The sequence below is a fragment of the Giraffa tippelskirchi genome, chromosome 7 (assembly GCF_054371585.1).
Source record: "Giraffa tippelskirchi isolate mGirTip1 chromosome 7, T2T-mGirTip1v1.2.pri, whole genome shotgun sequence".
In the NCBI taxonomy this organism is placed as follows: Eukaryota; Metazoa; Chordata; class Mammalia; order Artiodactyla; family Giraffidae; genus Giraffa; species Giraffa tippelskirchi.
Window position 1 is genome coordinate 116550821 of NC_137281.1, and position 25681 is coordinate 116576501.

General features: G+C 37.4%; 1 protein-coding gene across 6 annotated transcripts in view; it reads left to right on the forward strand.

The window, feature by feature from the left end:
- PRTG (protogenin) overlaps positions 1–25681 on the forward strand; it is a 142614-nt gene that overhangs the window by 109716 nt on the left and 7217 nt on the right. For all 6 annotated transcript variants that reach the window (XR_014059483.1, XM_081510236.1, XM_081510237.1 and 3 more), the window contains 4 exons: positions 12903–12998; positions 13650–13836; positions 14485–14612; positions 19652–19822. Coding sequence is in view for 5 of the 6 variants with exons in the window: in XM_081510236.1 (XP_081366362.1) it covers positions 12903–12998; positions 13650–13836; positions 14485–14612; positions 19652–19822 (582 nt within the window). In the remaining variant the exon portion in view is untranslated. The remainder of the gene's footprint in view (positions 1–12902; positions 12999–13649; positions 13837–14484; positions 14613–19651; positions 19823–25681) is intronic.

Here is a 25681-nt window from a genome sequence, read left to right on the forward strand (position 1 = left end):
ATGCTCAAATTGTTTCTGATTCTCTATCATATGTGTTGAAAACTATTTAAAGATGTATTGAATAACTGCCAAGCACTCTCAAACATTTTCAGTGTCTTTCACTACCTGAAAGACTGAAGATTTATGTAATTTGGGTGGACCACTTATAGCCAAGTAACGTGGTAATGACGTGCACCTGCTTGCATCAAAGAACTCTTCAGAATTCTCTTATCTGTTAACATCAAAATCAATTTCAAAGTGATAAATTCAGCAAAGATGAAATAAATTGCTGTAACAGTGCTTTTTGTGAGTTCTAAAGGAGGTATAAATAAATAACACAATAATGTTTTATCACTATGACTGATGAAGCTTACATTTCACTGGCTTGCATTTCATACTTGAGAAGAAATTTTAGACTGGTTTCAAGCTGTCTACCTGCTTCTCTCCCACCCAGTAAGCATCCTTTTAACTGCCGAGGGCTGAGATTTGGAGGAATGGTTATCAAACCACAGATGTTTTTGCCATGAAACTGTGCACCTCCTACCAAGTCACCGTGGTTCAGGAGATGATAGATTGTATTTTCATGTTGCCTCACAAAAAGGTCAAAATGGCATGGTGAGCCCATGACAGTGAAAGGGAGAAATGTTAGTCCTGGAAGGAAATTTATTTCATGGCTTCAGGGGAAGTGTGGTTGTCATGAATAGGCTCTCTCTGTCAGTCTATAAAAATATTGTTTGTAAGGCAATGATGTATGTCAGACAGACAGTGTCTGTGTGTTGGCAGACAGAGCAGCTACTTAAACAAATGCTAAGCCAAGTATAGTAGCATAAGTCAAGTACTTTGAATGTTTTTAGGGGTAAGGATTGCTCTTGATAGAAATATCAACATAAAGGAATTTACTTCATTTTCTGTAACAACTTTAAGTAAACTTCCTTTGAAAATTTTATAGCCTCTTAAAATGCACCCCCACCCCCATTCTGACACTTTTCTGGTGTCTGAAATTCTTGTCATTGGCAGTTGCTCTGTTTTATTTATTTTTATTCATTCATTTATTCATTTTAAATTATTCAGGAACATATATGTTGGGCCAGCCTTTTAGCGCTCCTCCTGTAAGAATGTTATCAATTCTGAGACTGACAGAGCAGGTAAGCCCCTGCTCTTTTGGAGTCTTGCTTTTTCTCCTCCCAGCCTATAGGAATTATCAACCATGGGCATAATTCCATGAATTGATGGTGTGGTAGGAGAGGTTCGGTGGCGGTCAAAATTAGACAGTTGAGGTGATTTTCTTCCACAGAAATTCCTAAAGGGAAAGGAATGCCATACAAAAAGAAGATAAAAGATCAAAAACTGTGTTTGTTGGAGTCTCCAGTATCATTTTCAGATTTGTTTTCTCAGTGTTTGGATGTAAATCAGATTCATTCATGGCAATGTTGAAGTAGAAATCTTCAACCCCAAATATTTCTTAGCCAGAAAGCCCCAAGTAATACATTTATCAAAAATGAAAAATAGATTTTTAAAGTCTTGAAAGTCTAATAGATATATAAAGATGAAATCACATAATTAAGAAAGAAATAACAGTATCACTATATAATTGGGAAAGCCTTATACTTCTGGATTTTGCCAAACAATCCCAGTCTTTTGGGGAAGGTTTTTAAAATAGAGGTGAACAATAGGGTATACTTACTTTGGTAGGAAACTAATTCTCACACGTCACATACAAAGAACTTTCTTCCAAATTATCCTAAACGCAGTAGGAGAGGGGATGTTTTTACTGGGAGTGAGAGGTGTTATTTGTCTTCAGGCCCTTGGAGGGGGGAGGTACAGAACAAAAGGAACTGAGTCATTTCAGATTTAGACAAATACTCAACCATCAGCTTCCGTAGAGAGCTGTTCTGCAGAACACTTAAGGAAAGTTGAGAGAGTGGAGGATTGCCCACTCCATCTGCCATTCTATCCGTTTTACACTCAAATAAATATTCTGTATTATCACAAAACAGATTTATAACATTTTTGGCATGGTGATCGTAAAAAACAGCTTTCTTTAAATTTATAATTCAAATGAAGTGAATTATGTTTATGATTAACAGTCCCTTACAGAAATTCAGTTTAACAAAAGAATGAATTTTTAATTTATGTTTAAAATTTTGCATTGTTTTAGCTAAAAATCCTTTGCTTTTAAATCAGAACACTAGTACGTTTATGTAAGGCATTATTTTAACCTTCATGAACTAACTTTTTCCATGCTTAACATAAATCTGATGATACAAGACAAAGAAACCCCTCTTAGAAGAGACTTGCTCTCCTAATTTGCAACATGGTTTAGAGAGAAGAGAAACACTAGTCTTTCACCGCTTAGATAACTTGAAGGCAAATCACATCATTCAAATGTGATTTGTGTTTTTGTTACTTTGCTTAAACATGGTATTTTAGAGTTATTTCACTCTGCTTTCCGTTCCCACCCATCCCCCTTAGCATTTTTTCTGCTCCTCTGCTGTTGGACCAGACTTGGTCTGGCCCCAGATTCTATGTCAGAGGCCATGACCCAGGTGTCACAGTGGTCCGTACTGCTGGCCTCTTCTCTGAATAATTATATGGGGGTATTGTGTTAGAAGGACAGGCTTGGAGGCAGTGCAGTCACCCTGGCTATCCAGACCAAGGGGCTCTCCAGTTGAACCACGGGGGAACAATGGGCCTGAAAAGGCTCACACAAAACCTTGTAGTACAAAAGATTAAATTAAAAATGGACATTTGGCCAGACACTAGTTTCATCCCTCAAAATGTCACCTTTCTCACTTATTCTGAGCATTTCCTACTTATACAGTGTTCATATATTGACCTTCTAGCAGCAGATTTTCAGATTGCTACTTTCAGATTACCTTTGCATATATATTCTAATTTATTTGATTATTTTTAATCCTTTGAGGATATCTTAATTGTGACACTGTTGCTAGTATAAGCAAAGCTTTCTTTAGCAGTGGTTTAAGTAAGTATTTTAAAGTAATACATAGTGATTTTTAAGGTAATGCTTTTTGTCCTCTTAAGATGTTTTATTAAGCTGTCTGTAAATTAAACAAGTGGCAGGGGACTGTCCAGAGGAGATGTGATTGCTTTACCTTCCTCTGGCCCTAGGAGGATTATTTTTCCCACCACCTGAGAAGTTTCCATTGAAGGATGGGTAATAAAACTCATTGTCTTCATGAGGTTTGAATGTTAGAAATGTCAGAGGTGGACTCACTGCTGTGGAGTATAAGTTTTCTCATGGTCCTGATCTCAGGTTTTCTCTTAAGTTTATCTACCTCTGATCTGTCTACATGGGCCTGGCTCTTGTCAAGGCTTCTGGAGCCTCACCAGCAAGCCCCAGCCAGAAGAAACAGAGGCTTGGTTTTCATCACCCTGATGTTATCTCTTATTATTTGTCCACAGCTAAATACTTTGTAAATAATTGTCTTCTAGTATGCATTGTCCAGGGAGCCAAACTTCTAGAAATGTCAATAGCATCGCAAAAAATCCATAAATGATGTCCATCAGTTTTACCATCTGTCTTTATCATCAGTCAGAAAGCACTTGGTCTTTATAGCATTTGGGGGAAAGTATTGGTGTAAGAGCTTCCTACAAAGTGAGCCTTCTAGTTTTTACCTTCGAACCTGTGTCTCTTACATCCCCTGCATTGGCAGGCAGGTTCTTTATCACTGGCACCGTCTGGGAAGCCCCAAGGGTGGTAGTGATCAAGATCCAGAAGAATTGGAACTCTTTAAATGCTTTCTCTTCAAAGTAAATTTTATTCCTTATTGGTTAAATGTCTGATTATTTGTTTTTTTTTTTCTACTTGTGTATTTGATTACTTTGAATGTATATTAATATCACCCACTTATTCAGAGCCTCCTTTAGAAATAACTTAAACCCGGAATTAAGCCAAAAAAAGGGTTGAAGTCATAAAGCCACTCAGTAGAGAGGATGACATTCTTTAGAATGTGTTCTCTTAATTTTACACTTGTTCTCACATTTTGCTCTCTGATTTCTTAAACATCCGTGATTATAAAACCAGGACCCCTTATTTTATCACATATCCCATAAGCACACTATTGAAGCCAAAGGACAATAAAAGAAAGTTTTAAAAAGCCCAACTACTCTATGTTGTAGAAGATATACTAAGTGAACTTACAGTAAGCCCAGCTTATTTTTAACATACTAAAGAATCAAAGAGGTTTGAAATAGATTTTGGGGTATTTTATATAGGAAAAAAATGGTTAATTTTCTGAGAGAAGTCAGTTTACTTATATAGAAGTATATTTATAAAATAAAAATAATAATTCTTATTTTATAGGGTTGTTGTAAGGATTATTTAAGATAAATGCAAATAAGCACATAGTAGTTTGTTGGCATATAAAAGGTAATACATTTTCCCAACAATTCTTTAATATTTTATTATTATCACAGCAGTTCATATTTATTGTAAAACAGTTACAGGAAGCAAAGTAATTAAAATTTTGCCATATAGAGCCAGATACCACTGTTAACATTTTGTTACACATCATAATAATAATGCATTTTCATTCCCTTCATAACTCTGCCTTAGATGTCCCACCACTTCCTTGCTCCTTAACTCCATGTTTCCTGCTACCTCTAACCTCACCCCTTTCTGATGAATTTATTCTGTTAAGGACCTGGATAACCAAATGTCATTCTTACCCTGATGCTGTCTCTGCAGCTTTGGATATTGTCAACCAACCTTCTCTTGGTTTCCATGGTATTTTACTTTCCTGGTTCTCCTTATGAGTCTTCCAAGACCACTTCCCTTCCTGCCCTCAGTTTCTAGTCCTTGCTGTCTTTTCTGTCCCAACACCCCTTCTTCATTCTGTGAATGACTGCTGAATGTGGTTCTTCATCCTAACTGTTGGCTCCAGTCCACACTTTCAGTCACCTGCTGGTAAGCTCCACTCCAGTGCTTCTCTGGCATCTCGGATTTGGCATGTCACTGGCTCCACCAAGCATATCCTCTTCTATTTCTGTTGGTCAACCCAGGCTGGAAACTGGGGAACTTTCTTACTCCTTCTCATTCATCCTTTCTCTCAACAGTCTCATTTAGTCAGCTATTTCCCATGTATATATAATAAAATCTGCAATGTCTAGCCTGGCTCTCAAAGCCCTCTGAGATCTCACCCCCAGCCCAACTTTTCTTTGTGACCCTCACTCATGCACCCTATACTGAGCACTTCTTCATCACTCATCCCTGATCCTTGTGTTCCTGTCCCCGAACCTTTGTTTATACTCTTTATATGGCCTCCATCTTTTTTTTCCCCATGCCTACTAAAAGATCAGATTCTGCTCAGATGCACTTCTGTGGTGTGTTCTCCGTGCCCCAAACTACTAGTAAGCTTTCCCTCTTTTTTAATTCCCTTAGAGTTTCAACAAATCTCTTTGCAGCAGTTATTCTATCTTGCATGGTGCTTATTTGTGTCTTTGTCTTAGCTCCCCTAGGACACTATTACCTAAACAAATTTGAGAGCAACTGAAATATTTCAATTTCCTAATCTTAAAGACAACGAAACTGAATTCCAGGAGACTACCTTTGCAGCCACACAGCTACTAAATCCAAGATTAAAATCCAAATTCCCCAGTTCTCAAACCAGCCCCCTCCTCTGCATTTATTTATTTAGAACTAAAAAACACCTACTCAGTGCCAGACATTTTCCAAAGCATTTTGTGTATATAAACTCATTTAATCCCCATTTTATAGAAGAGGAAACTCAATCTAAACCCAAGTAGTCTATCTGGTCCCAGGGTCTGTCCTTTCACCATTATACCATTCTGCCCTTTTACATGAGAGGGAAGAGGGATTAGGGGTCATAAGATGCTTCTCGTGGTTGTCATTCAGTCACTAAGTTGTGTCTGACTCTTTGCAACCCCATGGACTGGAGCATGACAGGCCTCCCTGTCCTTCACTATCTCCTGGAGTTGGCTCAGCTTCATGTCCATTGAGTTGGTGATGCCATCCAACCATCTCCTCTTCTGTTCCACCCTTCTTCTCCTGCCCTCAATCTTTTCCGACATCAGGGTCTTTTCCAGTGAGTCGGCTCTTCACTTCAGGCCAAAGTATTGGAGCTTCAGCTTCAGTGTTAGTTCTTTCAGTGAATAGTCAGTGCTGTTGTTTCTAATAATTAGTTTATTGGTATTTTTATCTGTATATCATTTTTATTTGTAGGTTATTATTATTGTTGATGTTATTATACACTGTCACTATTTTAAGTACTTCAAGTGAATCAGTTTCTGTCCTCCTCCCACCACCTCAAGAGAGAGATGCTTTATCATCATCACAGCCATCGTATAGATTACTTTAACAAAGGTAAAGAGAGAGAAGATAAACTTCCCAAGTTACACAGTAATGACCAAGGTAAATTGTAATCCAGGCTGTCTGGGCCTGACATCTCAGCCCTTAACCCTTGAGCTAAACCATCTCTTAGCTTCCTAGTAGTGCTGAGCCATTAGGTAAGTTGTCTTCTCTTTGTCTCAGCATCCTGTAGAGGACAGGTGACAAAAGCAGCATCTCGTTCACATGAAATACTTCAGGGTATGACAAAAACTGATCCAGGGCAGCCCTTTCCCCTTTTTTACAGCTTTGTATTTCATCAAGTCTTCATAATATGGTGAAACTAAAGCAGTCGCCCTGGAGGAGGAAATGGCAACCCAATCCAGTATTGCTGGGATAATCGCATGGACAGAGGAGCCTGGCAGGCTACAGTCTGTTGGGTCGCAAAGAGTTGGACATGACTGAGCAACTTAGCACGCACAGTCAAAGCAGTCACGCATTTCCTGCACTTGAATTGCTGTTTCATCAGTTTCAGTGGATATCAGAATAGCTCCCACCTTAATAGCTAGATGAGTCATCCTTCTCCGTACAGGCACACAGATGCCATCTAGTGATAGAGAAGAGAAATGCAAGTTATTTAAGTAAAACCCTGGAAGAAGGCAGGGGTTTTTTGTTGTTTTCTGGTCTTTGAACACATGTTGCAGTGAAAAATGGGTAATATTATACCAACACTTTTAGTAGGTTACTTAAGATTTTGTGTCAAGATACAATTAATGCATGGTTGTTAAATCATATGCTTTTAGAATAGAATTAAAGCAGATTCTGTTTTAATCTTTGTGCATCTTTAAAAGACCTTGGCATTACAAGGAGTCTCATTGTACTGATCTTTGTTTTTTTTTGCTCCAAGTTGTTGTCACTGAAAGGTAATAAACACCTAACTGTTAAAACTGGATATAATTAACAATAAATCAACTTGTTGTGTCCATCTACTTGATGTATCTAATGCTAGTCCTCAGATTTTCCCACACTTCATTTTTATGAAACAATCTACTGTTCTTCCATTAGGGAAGAAATCTAGTAAGTTGCTTTCCTAAGCATTTATCTTCATCAGGTTGTTTCTTTGTTAACAGATGATAACGTATTGAATTAATATGGAAGACATAGGTGAAGGTGGATTTGACACTGAGAGGACTATGCACCATGTGACATCGTTGCCAGAACACCAAGCATTCTTAGTGGCCATAAACACAAAACACAGCTCCTTCAATCATGTGTACAACTCTGATACACGTTTGAGAGCTTTTGCCAGCTCTGTGACTCTGAGAATGTTAATGAGGACAGAGGGTAGTTAGAGCTCAGCTTCGTTGTCTGCTAATTGCTGATTTGCTGATATTCTGGATTCTGGACCTTGCTTGTATGAATGAATAGCCTTCATATTCATTTGCCTTCACCAAGATGATTCCCAAATTTAAGTGCACCCTACTTTTGGTAGTGCCTTTTCTGTTATCCCAGGCAACTTTACTCACATAATGACAGCAGTAATGTTGTATTTACTAATTATAGAAACTGTACAAAGCCCTTAATAGGCGTGATCTCATTTAATACTGTCAAAATTCCTGTAAGTGATTATATCCCTATTTTCCAAATGAAAATAAAGCTTAGAAAGCTAAGAAACTTATTCAAGGTTATACAGTTGGTAAACAGTACACATAATTCATTTCATAGTCTATCCCTGTTGGCAGATTGAAATTAAGAGTTTTCTAATCCTTGAGCCTTCTGTAAAGTGCCTGACTTTTAGTAGACACTTGATAAATGTGTATTTGATACCTGTGAACTCTTTCTTGGCCAGCTAGACTTCTGGTTCTGATTCTCCCTTATTGAAACAAACTCATGCAGAAGAACTGATAGTGAGAATGAAACAAAGGGAAGAAAGAGAGGTGGATCCTAGGACCAGTGGAGAAAAAATAAAAGGTAGAACCGTAGTTGTGTTTCAGGAAGGAGAGCTTCAATTTTGGCCACAGGTTGACTCCCTAATAAAGACAGACAGGTTAATTTGGCTGAGATCTTGAGCATGTTAACTTAAACTGACACTCCAGAGTTACATATCAAAATGTTTAGTCAGATATGTGTTAAATTAATTTGGGCTTCCTTTCCTGATCCTTCATCTTTATATACTGCTAAAGCTTTAGGCAAGTTTAACCATAAATCCATATGCTACCTGTCACCCCTGGGATCAATTAAGAAATTAGCCCTGTTGAGGAATGATTTCTATGCCCCTTGTATTGAGTTCTGAAGGAACTGGGACCAGCTCTCTCCCCCATTTCTCATTCTCCTTCGCTCACTGGATTTTGAGGAGGCCTGTACTGTTCTTTGTGGCTGCTCTTTCTGACTCTGCTGGTTTCCCCTGAAACCACAGAGCTTAAGTCTGCTGAGTCTTGTGTAACAAAGCACCACATACGTGGCAGTGCTTGACTCAAGAAGGCCTGTAACAGGCTCGGGAAACTCGCTCCCTGGGGCATTTCACAGCATTGATCCTGAGTCTCTGCTTTGTCCGTTTTGTGTCATCACAGGGTCTTTGCAGAACTGTAGAGTTTTAAGACTTGTGCTGCTTTGCTGAGGTTCATTATGTGTGTACTTAACATGTTGGTCCTAAATTTTATTTTTTTATTCTGTATCTTTAATTTTGTTAATTGTGCAACTGTTCTCTGTTTTCTTTCTTAGCTGGTAACTTGTTGCCTGGTTATAGTCATCTTATGGGCTTCCCTGGTGTTTAATGATAAAGAATTTGCCTGCCAAGCAGGAGACATGGATTTGATCCCTGGGTTGGGAAGATCCCTTGGAGAAGGAAATGGCAACTCACTCCAGTATTCTTGCCTGGGAAATCCCATGAACAGAGGAGCCTGGTGGGCTATAGTCCATGGTGTCTCAAAGAGTTGGACATGACTTAATGGCTAAACACCAACAGTGCTCATCTTAATGTTGTTTGAGGTCTTCTGGTCCTTGGGTTCCCTCTTAAATTTACAAAAGTAGATGAAATGGAATTTCTAGCAAATTGATAAACAAGAATGAGCCAGATTTTTCCTGGGGTCTCTGTATTCACAAACCAAAATAATACAGTGACTAGGTTTTAAAATTGGAGTTATATTTTTATAGCCTAAGAGAGAGGAATACATGGCAAATGCAAGTGGCCCACAGCTCAGCTTGGCCCCCAGCCTGGTAGTTTTTATTTTTTAAAGTACGATTCTTTATAGAGCATGAAGAATAGATCACATGTGAACAAATGTGAATGGATTTTCCCTTTCCTTTACATTATTTTTCCTACCTAGTATGTCCTAGTGGCTCAGACATTAAAGAATTGGCCAGCAATGGGGGAAACCTGGGTTCAATCCCTGGGTTGGGAAGTTCCCCTGAAGAAGGGAATGGCAACTGACTCCAGTATTCTTGCCTGGAGAATTCCATGGACAGAGGAGTCTGGCGAGCTACAGTCCATGGGATTGCAGAGAGTTGGGCACAACTGAACGACTAACACACACACAGTATATCTGAAAAATTTTTTTTCTACTAAAATAATTTCCAAAATTATCCTGGTTCATGTTTCACCTTTTTTGTGTAGATAGAAAGGAATCTCATTTACCCAATGTATTGAATACTTATTTGCCTGTCTGTGGTTTACCTTTTCCTGATCTCACATGGACTTGAAGGGGAAGGAGCCCAGCCCTGGAGATGGTTGCTCTGGCCACGTGGATGGTTTGCAGGGGCCTCAGAAGAGCTGCGTCTCCTGGTGTAGGGCTTGCTGGCGTCTGTGCTGAGTGGGTAACAGCCAGGTGTGGGGCGTGTTGAGGAACCAACTCTTCTCTCATCTTCCTAGGACATTTAAGCTGCTTCTGTCTGATCAGCAACAACAAAAAAGCTTAATTCTGGGTTTAAAACTTGGGGTAAGCAGCTCACTTTTTTAAAAGAGGAAAATGAAGAATCAATTTTAGGGCTAAAAATAAGTAACCATTCCGGAGAGGTGTTTATGAAGTGTTGGTTGACTGTTTGCACAGTGAAAAAAAGCTTAATCTCTCTACCTCTACTCATAACCCTCAACAAAATCAGCTTTCTAGGCGAGTTAGCTGTATCTGTGTCTGGCTCCGGGAGAATGTGAGCTGCGTTCGTCAAATGCTGTTTCATCCTTCCTTTTCTATGTCTCATAACTCCTGGCATAACACATTACACTCAGGAGGCTGTCCTAAAGGTACTCTTCTAATTGAATAGAGACAGGATAAAGCAATATGTTTGAAGAACTTCTGCAGAGAGTTGATTGAGTTGCATTTGTACCCATTCACAGGGAGAATTTGTAATGTGGAGCTCTGGATTCAGTTGGCTAATGAATACAGCAATAGAAAGAAAGAAAGAAGAAAACAGATTCAAATTAAGTAGCCATTGATTTGAACATAAGCCTTTTGAATCTTAGAATTTCAGTGCTGAATATTAGAGAGCATTTCAGTGATGAAACTCAAATGTGTTTGTGTTTTCTGATAATTATAAAATTTGAAAATTTCTGTTTTAAAAATGCATTATCAGAAGACATGCTTACTGTGACAAAGGCATGTGTATTTGTGTAAATTTAAATGCCCTGTATTTTTGTCATAGAAATATCCACAAATTCTTGGTTCAGCTTTGTGTGACATTGGACATGCTACTTAACACTTTTGTATGACGGTTTATAAAATGAGAATAACATAAATCTTACAGTGTTTTGTTTAAAAGATATTTTTTATAGAATGGTCAAATGTTGTTAATCTTCTTACCTTTCTATCTAAAAAGTACAGGAATGTTCTAAGTTGTATAAATTTTTCTTGTGTAATTTTGTCAGAACAGAAATAAAAATTTTATATTTTAGGATATCCTTTTAATGCATTTAAAATTAAATATTAAAATGCATCCATTTCAGAAATATTTATACAAAGTCTTAAATTACATTGGAGAATTTAATAAACTTCACATCTTGTTTTTGGATTTTAAATGTTTGAATTCAGTCTAGAATTATTTTTATTATATTATTCTAAGGTTTTTTTCCTCATTTGATATATCTATTAAGGATGATTGTTTTCCTTTGTGTCCCTATGGATTTATTTATATGTGTTATTATTATTTAGAGAATTATAATGTAGAAATACATTAGAAATAGACTTGCCATATGACCCAGCAGTCCCTCTTCTGGGTATATATCAAAAGGAAATGAGATCAGTACCTCGAAGAGTTATCTACATTCTCATGTTCTTTGCAGCATTAGTCACAATAGACAAACTGTGAAAACAACCTGAATGCCTGTTAGCAGGTAAATAGAAAAAGAAAATGGGGCATACACACACACACACACACACACACACACACACACAATGGAATGTTACTCAGCTTTTAAAAAAGAAAGAAATCCTACCATTTTCACGACTTAAACTCTCAGCAGCAGAAAGTGGAATGGTGGTTACCAGGGGTGGGGAAAATGGGGAGATGGTAGAGTTTCAGTTATGCAGGATGAGTTAAGTTCTGGAGGTCTGATGTACAGCATGGTGATTGTAGTTCTCAATGATGTATTGTACACTTGAAATTTACTGAGAGTATAAATCTTAAATGTTTTCACCACATATATACATACACACTCAAACAGTTAAATAGTGAAATAATGGGTCTATCTGTTAATTCACTTGATTATAGTGATCATGTCACAATGTATACCCATACCAAACATCAAGGTTATATGCTTTAAATATATATAATATACAAGTTTTATTTATCAACTATACCTCAATGAAGATGGGGGAAGAAAGAATTACATTATTTCTGAATAATATTTATTTTTGCCTTAAGCAAGTATTCTATAGATGTTATCATAAACACTAACATTTAAATGTATTTATATCATTAAGCTTCATAAATATCTCCTAAAGTATATTTTTTAAAATTTGTGACCACTTAATTCCTCAAACACCTGAAAAAAAATTTCGTTTTAGTATGTGTGGAGTAGACTTTTAGTTTCTGTATTGTGATAGTTAATGATCTCCAGTAGAGGGAGCTCCAACTCATCTTTCTTGATAAATATAGCTCGCAACTGAAATGTGAGTGTGAGGAAAGGGCATAGGATGAAATAAAGTTAACACATGGTTATAAACATTTTCAAAGGTACTAAAGAATGACAACTGTACTTCTTAGGGGGAAAACAATCTCAGTTTTATTTCCATGCTTTTAAGTTAACTACTATCAAATAACTAAACAGAAAACTATGTAGCATAACCACTTGTAAGGAATCCTTCAGTCAGCCCAAGGCTTTTAAAATCAAGAATCTGTGTCTGGTCAGTTGAGGAAGGGAGAGAACAGTGGTGGTAATGTTATTGTTTGAAGTAAGGTTAAATAAAGCAAAATTTTATTAATTGGTATTATTGTGACTGTCGAGTCACAATAGCAAAGGTGAATTGCTGAGTCATTGTGTAGGACAAGGAGAGAGAAAATTTTCATTTTACTTAGAGCTCTTACGCATTCAGAAGATTTTAAAACCAAAATCTAGAAAATCTGTAGAACCCTTGTTCCCATCTAGAAAGCTGGACCTAATTATTACCTGTTGGTTTCTTCATAGACCCGAGAAGAAAGTATCACGTGAGACTGCTGGCTTACAACAACATAGAAGATGGCTACCAGGCAGATCAGACAGTCAGTACACCGGGATGCGTGTGTAAGTAAGAGCTAGAGTAGCTTGTTTCACTATGTAAGACTCATACCCCTCTTCTTTCTTTAAATTTAAATCTCGTTACTACTTGGATACCTTGGTGGTTTTATTACTTTTGTATCTTCCAGGATACTCAACATAGTATTTTGAACCAAGTACATACTCAGTAAATATTTGAGACTTGTTTAATCATAAGAACCTGTTTTAGTTTTGCATGCAAGAGATCATTAGAAATTAAACTGGGAAAATAACCCTGAATACCTACATATATTTTCTTTTATCTCCTTTAACCTTGAGGCTAATTGTTTCCTTCCAGTTGCTGTTCAGTTTTATTGCTACTGAAAGTCGTTTGGCTATATTGCTACTAAAGAGGATGTCAGTCTAATTTTTTTAAGTCTACTGCTGGCTTTCTGAATATCTTTGGCTGGTAGCTTGACTCCTCTGTGCTTCTGTTTTGCGTTTTAACTATTGATAATATTTGATTCCTTATCTAACTCATGGAAGAGTCACTCAGGTTTGAACGATGTATCTCTAGACCACTGTGAACCTCTGGTGGAATAAAGACCTAAAGGGTAGGGTGTTACGATTTTACCATTTTACGACTTTCTGTATTAAATATTATGCCATGTGGCAAAGTAACATTGTCTTTTTCAATAGCTGTTCGTGATCGCATGGTTCCTCCTCCACCACCACCCCACCATCTCTATGCAAAGGCTAACACCTCATCTTCCATCTTTCTGCATTGGAGGAGGCCTGCATTCACCACTGCACAGATGATTAACTACACCATCCGCTGTAACCCTGTTGGCCTGCAGAATGCTTCTTTGGTTCTGTACCTTCAAACGTATGTAACTTCTATTAGTAGTTGTTTTCTTTGCTCTCCTCCCCACTCACACTTCCTTGTTTACCATCTTGAGCCAGCTTGAGCTTCAGCTGTAAGCATTTGTCTCAGGACCTATTTTATGTATACAGTGGTGGGAGATTTTGCATCTTTACATATTTAATTCTGAGAACCACATTTTTTGAAATTGAATTTTCAAAAATGATTATTTTTTGTTTCCCTAGCCTCACACAGCAAAATTAGACAAGAAACTATCACTATTAATGACCTTCAATCAGCTAAACTTAGCATTTTTAAAGAAAAAAACAAGACAATTTTCAGATTACATCAAAAAATAAACCTAGTTATTCTGTTTGCTAGGTTATAGTTAGAAGCCCATAAAATGTTTTAAAGGAATGATTTGACTTCCAATATTTCAGAGGAAATCCTTTTGATTTGGGACATATTTATACCCTTAATTTCCTAGGTTCCTCTTGAAGAGGCCACTTTTAGACTTATTTCTATAATATCAAATGTAGCATTTTAATAGTCAAATTAGATTCCTAAATTTTTTTTAAAGAAAATGAAGTAATAATAACAATAACCTATATTGGCTGGAAATACAATCTTTTAGAAACAATGTACTAACAATTTTATTACTACTTATTATAGATCAGAAACTCATATGTTGGTTCAAGGTCTAGAACCAAATACCAAATATGAATTTGCTGTTCGACTGCATGTGGATCAACTTTCCAGTCCCTGGAGCCCTGTTGTCTACCACTCTACACTTCCAGAAGGTAAAGAAAGCAACTCCTTGTGGGTTTTACCTACATATTTGATGTGTGTGTGTGTGTGTGTGTGTGTGTGTGTGTGTCTCACTTTGAAGAAGATTCTATCCTGGTTGCCACCTACCAGTCTACCTGTATATATTTGTGTTGCTTCTTAACTTTTGAAGTTTCTTTTCCTTTATTATAGTAAAAACATTTTTCCTCTCAATGTGTTGCACAAACAAGTGGGCTTAAATTTAGGGTCATTTTAGGGGGTGCTACATTTTCTAAGAACAAGTATACTGTACAAGGCTGCACCCAGGCAATTTAAAATGGAAGTAAGTGAATAATGTATTTAATGATGTTGTTGTTTAGTTGCTAAGTCATATCCAGCTCTTGCGAACCCATGGACTGTAGCCTACCAGGCTCCTCTGTCCATGGGATTTCCCAGGCAAGAATACTGAAGTGGGTTGCCATTTCCTTCTTCAATTGAATGATATTAGGAGGCCACATTAGAACCTAATGTGAGCAGTAGCTTGATGCTGTGCATGGTACAGTATACATGATACCTGATTGAGCACCAATTCTGTAGCTTACCTATAGCACTTGCTAAAATATTTCATATCTGTAAACCGGCATTTCCTTTTTCTGAAAAAAAAAAATTTTTTTTTTATTAGTATTTATTTGGCTGCATTGAGTCTTAGTTGCAGCATGCAGGCTCTTTCGTTGCAATGCGTGGGCTCTCTAGTTGTGGTGTGGGCTCCAGAACTCGCAGGCTCTCTAGTTTTGACATATGGGCTTAGTTGCTCTGCTATGTGTGGGATCTTAGTTCCCTGACCAGGAATCTAACCCACATCTCCTGCATTGCAAAGTGGATTCTTAACCACTGGACCACCAAGGAAGTCCCAGCATTTCCTTTTTTAAAAAAAATTAACTTTTATTGGAATACAGTTGCTTTACAATGTTGTGTTAAGTTCCTATTGTACAGCAAAATGAATCAGCTCTACATTTACATATATCCCCTCTTCTTTGGATTTTCCTCCCATTTCGGTTGCCATAGAGCATTGAGCAGAGTTCCCTGTGCTACCCAGTAGAATCTCATTAGTTATCTGTTTTATACATAGTTAGTGTATATATGTCAGTCCCAGTCTCCCAATTCATCCTATCCCCTCTTGCTGCTTTGTGTCCGTATATTTGTTCTCTACATCTTTGTCTTTATTTCTGCTTTGCAAACAAGTTTATCTGTATTCTTTTTCTAGATTTCACATATAAACAATGTTATATTTGTTTTTCTGACTTACTTCACACTGTGTGACAGTCTTTAGGTCCATCCACATCTCTGCAAATGGCACAATTTCATTCCTCTTTATCTCTGATTAATGTTCCATTGTATATATGTACCACATTGTATGTATGTACCATTCTTCTGTCAGTGGACATTTAGATTGCTTCCATGTCCTGGCTATGTAAGTAGTGTTACAGTGAACATTGGGGTGCATGTATTTTTTTGAATTATGATTTCCTCTGAATATAAGCCCAAGGGTGAGATTACTGGGTCATATGGTAGTTCTGTTTTTAGTTTTTTTAAGGAACCTCCATACTGTTCTCCATAGTGGCTGTATCGTTTAGATTTACTACCAACAGTGTAAGAGGGTTCCCTTTTCTCCATACCCTTTCCAGCATTTATTGTTTGTAGATTTTTTGATCATGGCCATTCTGACTGGTGTAAAGTGATACCTCATTGTAGTTTTGACTTGCATTTCTGTAATAATCAGTAATGTTGAGCATCTTTTCATGTGTTTGTTGGCCATCTGTATATCTTCTTTGGAGAAATGTCTGTTTAGGTCTTTGCTCATTTTTTGATTCGGTTGTCTGTTTTGATATTGAGTTGCATGAGCTGTTTATATATTTTGGAGATTAATCTCTTGTCAGTTCCTTCATTAGCAAATATTTTCTCTCATTCTGAGTTGTCTTTTCAGCTTATGATTTCCTTTGTAGTGGAAAAGCTTTTAAGTTTAATTAGGTCCCATTTGTTTATTTTTGTTTTTATTTTTGTTACTCTAAGAAGTGGGTCAAAAGAGATCTTGCTGTGATTTATGTCAGTGTTTTGCCTATGTTTTCGTAATATTATTTTTATTTATTTATTTGGCTGTGCTGGGATCTTAGTTGTGGCATGCGGGATCCAGTTTCCCCCCCTGGGGATCGAACCCAGGCCCCCTGCATTGGGAGCGAAGAGTCTTAGTCACTGAACCACCAGGGAAGTCCCTGTCTATGTTTTCTGCTAACAGTTTTATAGTGTCTGACCATACATTTAGGTCTTTAATCCATTTTGAATTTATTTTTGTGTATGGTGTTAGGGAGTGTTCTAATTTCATTCTTTTACATGTACCTGTTCAGTTTTCCCAGCACCAGTTATTGAAGAGACTGCCTTTTCTCCACTGTATATACTTGCCTCCTTTGTCATAGACTAGGTAACCATAGGTGCATGGGTTTACTTCTAGACTTTTTATCCTGTTCCATTGATCTGTATTTCTATTTTTGTGCCAGTACCATACTCTTTTTTTTTAATTTTAACTTTTTAGTTTGTATTGGGGTATAGCTGATTGCAAACAATGTTGTGATAGTTTCAGGTGAACAGCAAATCATGTGTATGATTCAACCATACACATACATATATCCATTCCCCTCCAAACTCCCCTCCCATCTAGGCTGCCACATAACGTTGAGCAGAGTTCCATGTGCTGTACAGTAGGTCCTTGTTGGTCATCCATTTTAACTATAGCAGTGTAAATAACCCAAACTCCCTAATTTTCCTTCCCTCATCCTTCCCCCCCAGCAATCACAAGTTCATTCTCTAAGCCTGTGAATCTCTTCCTGTTCTGTAAGTAAGTTCATTTGTATCATTTCTTTTTAGATTCCACATGTAAGGGATATCATACGATATTTCTCTTCTCTATCTGACTGACTTCACTGTATGACAATCTGTAGGTACATCCATGTTGCTGCAAATGGCATTATTTCATTCTTTTTAATGGCTGAAGAATATCCCATTGTATACATGTAGCACATCTTCTGTATCCATTCCTCTGTCAGTGCACGTTCAGGTTGCTTCCAGTGAACGTTGGAGTGCATGTATCCTTTCAGATCATGTTTTCCTCTGGGTATATGCCCAGGAGTGGGATTGCAGGGTCATATGGTATCTCTGTTTTTAGTTTTTTAAGGAACCTCCATACTGTTCTACATAGTGGCTGTACCAATTTACATTCCCCAAAACAGTGTAGAAATGTTCCCTTCTCTCCATATCCTCTCCAGCATTTATCATCGTGGGTTTTTGATAATAGCCATTCTGACTGGTGTGAGATGATATTTCATTGTAGTTTTGATTTTCATTTCTCCAATAATTAGCACTGTTGAACATCTTTTCATGTGCCTCTTGGCCACCTGTATGTGTTCTTTGGAGAGATGTGTATTTAAGTCTTCTACCTATTCTTTAATTGGGTTGTTTGTTTTGATGATGTTAAGCATCATGAACTGTTTATAAACTTTGGAAACTAATCCCTTGTCAGTCACATTATTTGCAAATATTTTCTCCCAGTCTGTGGGCTGTGTTTTGGTTTATTTATTGTTTCCTTTGCTATGCAAAAACTTTTGAGTTTAAGTAGGCCCCATTTGTTTATTTTTGTATTTATTTCCATTATTCTGGGAGACAGATTGAAAAACCTACTGCTGTGATTTATGTCAGAGACTGTTCTGCCTATGTTTTCCTCTAAGAGTTTTACAGTGTCTGGTCTCACATTTCCGTCTTTAATTAATTTTGAGCGTATTTTTGTGTATGGTGTTAAAGAATGATCTAATTTCATTTTTTACATGTAGCTGTCCAGTTTTCCCAGCACCATTCGTTGAAGAGACTATCTTTCCAAGATTTTGTAGTCTTGCCACCTTTGTCATAAATTAATTGACTATTGGTGCATGGATTTATTTCCAAGTTGTCTATCCTGTTCCACTGATCTATATTTCTATCTTTGTGTCAGTACCTTTCTGTCTTGATTACTGTAGCTTTGTAGTATAGTCTGAAGTCAGGGAGCCTGATTCTTCCAGTTCTGTTTTTCTTTCTCAAGATTGCTTTGGCTGTTTGGAATCTTTTGTTTCCATACAAATTGTAAAAATTTTTGTTCTAATTCTTTGAAAAATGCCATTGATAATTTAATAGGGATTATATTGAATCTGTAGATTGCTTTGGGTACTATTATCATTTTCACAATATTGATTCTTCCAATCCAAGAACATGGTTTTCCTTTTCTCTAGAATGAGGGTGAATGTGTAAATGATCTCTAAGAACCATTGTAGCTCTTTTTTAAATGATGTTGAGAGAGAAAACAATGGATATTTATTTAAGTGAGCATTAGGCTGTTTTGCTATGGTTTTGACAATATTCCATATGTGACATGGTGCCCAAATCCAGCTCTTCACACCTTTAGCTCATAGTGAACATGGGGTCAGCTGAAATCCCAAGACTTCCCTATCTTTTGTAGATACAAGGTGTTAGTCTGAAGTCTGTTCTATAAACTCACTTATTCACAGCATTTGGAGAATAACTGAATATTTCAGTCTCAGAAGTATTTTCTTGAGTGGGTTCCTAGATCAGGTTAAGTATACATTATATGCATTTTAGTAATAAGTGTAATTTAGATTCAGTACCTAAAAGGGTGAGTAATGTGGTACACTGGTGGAACTGTAAACCTTTCTAGTTGTCAGTGTGGCAAAACAGTATGAAGAGCCCTAAAAATGCTGACAACTTTTGACTCAACAGTTCCTCATCTAGGAATCTACCACCTCCTTTATATTCTTTTTAATGCTTTAAACATAATAAAAATAAAATTAGCCTTGAGGTAAAGAAGAGAAAAATCATATTTTGATGTATCACTAATGGTCCATGCAAGCTGTGATTTTGAGATGTTTTTATAGCAGCTGCTAGTGTTTCTAACTCTCATCTGTACCTATCCAGGTATTTGAGTAACTTAATGACCATTCTCTCGTAATAATACAATATTTTCTGCATGTGCACACAGCACCAGCAGGCCCACCAGTTGGAGTGAAAGTGACGCTGATAGAGGACGACACTGCTCTGGTTTCATGGAGACCTCCTGATGGGCCAGAGACAGTTGTGACACGCTATACTATCTTGTACGCATCCAGGAAGGCCTGGATTGCAGGGGAGTGGCAGGTCCTCCATCGAGAAGGTAGGTACGACCAGAATTTACCAAAGGGCATGAGAAGTAAGACTATTAATGATAAGGAAACAAAGGGAAAGAGGGATCTCGAGTTCGTTTTGAATTTATATTTATGAAGTAACAGATGACTAAGGATTTTGGTTTTATTCCAGGGACATTGGGAAGTCATTGACATACTTTAAGCATGAGCACAATTCATGCTTCAGAAAGCTCCATCTGAGTATTGTGAATAGAAGAGGTTTGGTAGAGGAGAAGTAGGGGTCAGAGTAATGCAAGCAGACTAAAAAATGATTGTTGTGGTCCAGGAAAGAGAGAAGCCTGGATTAGGGTGGTGAGAATTGAGATGGAAAGGAGAGGGAGGTTGAGAGACACTGAGGAGGTAAAATTAACAGGACTTGGTAGCTAAGGAGGGAGAGAGAAGGTAAGAAAGAATTGTTACAGATAACTTGTATTTCCTGTGGTTGTGTGTCTTGCACTAGAGTAGCAAACAATGGTAGAAGACCTGGTTTAATGGAGAAGACCTTTGTATAACTACTAAGATGGTCCACATGCAAATAAATTGACCCATATGAGTATCAGACAGTGTCTACTTAAGTACAGGGATAAGCTGAGTAAGGCTTAGGAACATTGAATTTAAATTTTTTAATACCAACTGTATTTTGCCTGAGGAAAAAAACGAATTCTAGAACTCAGTATTCTTATTTCATGCTGTTATAGTATGTCCTTTTTAAATTTTTCATTTGGACAAGTCCCATATGCCAGTTTTTGGATGGGTCATTACATAAATATAATTTTGTTATTTTGATACTTTAAATGTTTTAAATTAAAATATAGCTCAGCTGGTAAAGAATCTGCCTGCAATGTGGGAGAGTTGGGTTCAATCCCTGGGTTGGGGAGAACCCCTGGAGAAGGGAACAGCTACCCACTCCAGTATCCTGGCCTGGAGAATCCTATGGACTGTGTATCCATGGAGTCGCAAAGAGTCGCACATGGCTGAGCGACTTTCACTCACACATAGTTGATTTTGATACTTTCTTAATTCAGACATGCATGCTAGGAAAAGAACAGTTTTCCAAGCAATTAAAAGCTTAAGAGAGATTTTGAGAAGGAAATTTGTTGGCCATCTAACACTTTACAGTGCCAAGTACTTCCACATACATTTTATCTTTTAAGGGGAATATTTACCCAATTAAGAGAATATACTTTAAGATCACTTATGTGGATTAATAACACTTTTTGTAACTATAAAATATATAAATGGTAACTTTAGCTAGTAGTTGTATATTCATATTTTTCACTAAGCACATGCCCCAATAAGTAATGATTTCCTAGTTACTGAACAGCCTGGAAAGTAATAAGTACCTTCTAGCAATACTGTTTTGTATTTTATCCATTATCTGTTGCTAAATAGTGCACCACTCTAAAATTCAGCTGCTTTATTTTCTCACACTCTGGGAGTCAGCAGTTTAGACTGGGATAAGCTGGGCAGTTCTTGTGTTGGTCTCTCCTGAGGTCATTCATGAGGCTCTAACCATCTCAGAGTTTGAACAGAGTGCAGGTAGCATAAAAAACATGAAGAGATTTCCAAGATCAGGGAGAGAGGGAGTAGGACACTCCACATACAAAGAATCACACCTCTGCCTGATTCACATTTGCTAACATCCCACTGGCAGGCAAGCCCATACTTAGCTTAGTGTGGGTAGAGACTGCCCACAGGTATGGAGAGATAGAGGCATAATTTGTACAGGACTCTTCATCCTACAGCTGGCTACCATACTCTTAAAATACATAATTCAGTTTTCATAAATTAATTCCAAAATGATCTCTTGACACAACATTTGTCCAAGTGACTAACTGGATATAATGAGTGTTATTTGTAAGTACTAATAGAAGAATTTTAATCTCATGAGCACATACTTCCTTTACCTTTTCGTGCATACCTACCTGAAAAGAAACAGTATTTTGTTTTGGTACTTTTTATTGCATTCATTTGTCAATTCAGACAAGGCTCAGATTTTTGCCTCACTGATGGCCCAGTAACCATCAATAGATTGTAATTGGAGGTTTTTACTTCTTCTAACTATATAATAGTGCATGGAGAGGAGAGAATCCATTTTTGCCATTATGTTGCTTCTGTAATTCTAAGAAACGTTATCAGTGAAAAACTTTTTCTGTTAAATGTAGGGAACCTTTTTCATAGCTAATGCTAGTAATTTGTAGTGAACAAAAAAACAATATAAGTAAAATGTAATTGAGTTTTTTTTTTCAGAGAGAAAAATACAAAGAGTTTGAGTTACCCACTTCTAAACAAAAAGCAAAAAATATAACATGGCATTTACAGAAAAAGAAAGTAAAGTAGTCTGTACTACCTAATTATGGCAACTTTGGGAAAAGGTAATGGTGTAGAAAAATATGGAGGGAAAAGGGAAGAATATCAGTATCTCTTTCATATATACCTATTGATCATCTTATACATATTATGTTTTTACACATTTATGTGTAATTCACATATTTATTACCAAGTAGAACAAGTTTTTTTTTCATTAGTCAAACATTTAAAAAATGTTCCTGGTATCCATATATTTGTGGCTAAAATGGGACATGGTAAAATGGTTTAGAAAAAATGCAGTGTGAAAGTATGCTTGTGTGTAATTTACAGTGGGTCAGAAATGATAGCCTTTACCTTCCTGATATGCGGTAGATTAGCACAAAGTACTCAATTATTTTAAAATTTACAAGGCATTGTAAGAAATCATTCTCTACTATCTACTACAGCAGTTTCTTCATATATTAGTTTCCCAAGATGACAAAGCTACCTTGCTTCCCAAAAAAAAAGTTCCATAACTAAATAAGTTTGAGAAACATTATGCACTATTTCCTATTAAGAAGAATTCCTTTCCTTCAGTAAAGGAGTTCATCTAACTTAATATTTACCGAATAAATTGGACTACTGAGGGGAAGAACCTACTGACTTGTTAAATATTGAGGGATTGCTATGTGTCAGGCTCTCTTCTAGGCATTGGCAGTACCACAGTGAACAGAACAATGTCCCTTTCTCATTAGAGCTTACATGTCAGATAACAACAAACAGATGTGTTCAGGTAGTGTCATAAGTGCTATGAAGAAAGCTACAGTAAGGGAAAGAACAAAGCGATGGAGTTGGTGAGCTAAGTTCTTCTGAAAGAAATGACATCTGAGCAGAGCCATATGGATATCTGGGGGAAGTGCAGAGACCCTGAGATAGAAGTGTACTTGACATTTTAGAGGAACAACAAGGAGGCCAGGGAGGCTAGAGTGAAGGGAAGCATAAGAATTGGGAAATGAGATGGGGAAGTAGCCAAGAGAAGATCTTGTAGGCCAGACTTTGTGGACCATAGACTTTTTCTAAGAGGGATGGAAGACATTGATATGATTGACATTTTGAAAGGATTTCTTTGTCAGCCTCCTAACAGCCCACCTGAAAAATTGACTCTAGAAAGGTAAGAGTAGAAATTGGGAGACCATTTAATACGCAGGTGTCCGTGTGAGAGTTATTGGGGGTTTGTGTGCTAAGTTGCTTCAGTCGTGTCTGACTCTCTGCAACCCTATGGACTGTAGCCTGCCAGGCTCCTCTCTCCATGGGATTCTCCAGGCAAGAATACTGGAGTAGGTTGTCATGCCCAGGGGATCTTCCCAACCCAGGGATTGAACCCACGTCTTTTATGTCTCCTGCACTGTCAGGCAAGTTCGCAGTGATAATAAGAAGGAAGGTAGTTAAGAAGCTATTAGAACATAATTTGAAAGAATGGTCTCCTCGATTTGCCACAGGTTGATGTGGTGTGTAAGAAAAAAAAAAAAGAGAAGCAAAATTGATGGGGGAAATCACAAGTTTAGTTTTGAACATAGTACATTGGAGATGCCTCTTAGATGTAAGAGAGGTTGGGTAAGCAGGGAGGGTTAAGTTCATAGGAGAGGTATGGACTAGGGATATAACTTAGAAGTCATCAGTATGGAGATGATGTTAAGACTCTGGAATTGAAAAAAATCACTTAGTGTAGACAGAAGAGAGAAAGGTATGAGATTGCATTCTGGGGCTTTTCTTCATCCACAAAATCTTACCCTTTGCTTTTATATTTTAAATGAACATTCCTTTAATAACAAATGGCTCATATTCTAATATAAGTTCAATTGGTATTTACTGAGGATTATCGTGTACAAAGCATCATGCTAGCCACCTTCAGCTGTGCAAATGTGAAAAAAATTTTCTGTCCTCCAGAATGGAAAGAGGGAAGATCAGAGGTGAGGAAAAAGACTTACTTTCATTGATCATATACACTTGTGTCAGACACTTGTCCATGGTAGTTTATTTAATCCTTATAGTAATTATATGAGGTGGGAATTATTGCCCCCATGAGGAAAGTATAGTTCAGTGACATGTCCCAAGTTGCAAATTACTTGGTAACATGCCAGGATTTGATCAACATTGATCCAATGCTGAGCCCGTTACACTGTCTGGTTTGTGAAGCTCCTAGTCGAGTTAAAGAGTCAGATGCATATAAAAGGCTAGAGCTTGAAATAATCATGCCAACTAGAATTGAGACTGTTTGCTGAAAGAATACAGGGACAGTCAGATTACTTTAGTACTTGGGCTTGACTGTGCTCATAAGGAAGACTTTCTGTGGAAGAAAGGGGAACATGTGTACACACATACACACACAGCTCATCTGCTTGCAGTGTTTAACTTAAGTGAATTTTAATTTCACTTAGTGATTGGTTTTGCCAAACACTCTCTAAAATTACATGATATGATAAATTGGAAGCAATTTATTTATATATCTATTTGTGAAGAAATTGAAATTTTCTTCCTTCTGGCTAATTGTAACATGTCCCAAACATTGTTGCTTTTTAATTCACCTGCCTAAGAATAGGTGACAGTGGAAAGACTCTTCCTGATTCTAAATAGAGGTTGGTTTGTTTATTCAACAGTTGTGTGCTCAAGTAGCTCACACTCTTTCCAGGCCAAGCTGAAACCAGAGCACAGGAAAACAAACCACCTTTAGCTCCTCAAATTGCCACTCGGTACAGCTGCCTCCCTCCATGTGACCTGCAGAGGCAGCCTCTGAATCATGACCTCAGCTCTAAGATCACCCGCATTTCACTTGCATAATGAAATATACTGTCGCAGCAAGTGCACTAGAGGAGCCAGCTCTGAGCTGGTGGTGAGTGAGGACTACCAGCAGTTGTAAGGTCTCTGAAACTATTGTAAGGGTGCCCTGTGTCACAAAAAATGAGAAGAAAGCACCATAAGGAAGCCAGGTTTCCCTGTGAATATCCGCCCACCAATGCAGTGCAGGAATAGCTCCTGGCTGAATTTCTCCTATATCTGCTTTCTTAACATTAGGGCTAGTTCCTAAGGTGAGAGCCCCTTTGTAAGAAAATACTTAAATGGCATGGCAGGACAAGAGCAGAAAGACCCCTCAAAAAATAGGAGTGCCCAGATAGGAATCCTTCTTGGCAGTCATGCCATCAAAGAAGATACCCTTCAATACCAAATATTATATATAAATTCAAATGATGACTACTTCTGGAGAAAAGTAGATGCTAGCCAGGTTGCTAGTGATAATTTTGATAGTTAGTCTGGGGTCTAGATCTTCAACCCTCTGAGGTTCCTACATAGCTTTGGCATTTTCCGACCTGTTTATATTCAAGAAATCTGAGATGATAATGAGAAAGGTGAAAAACATATTCATACTTTCAGAAATAATTGTGTTTCTAATTTAAGAAATAAGAACAAAATCATCTATCACAGTTGCTGTAAGTGGTTTAAACATTTCTAAAAGGAAAGAAAAAGACAGCTCTCATCCATTTCCCTGGCAGTCCAGTGGTTAG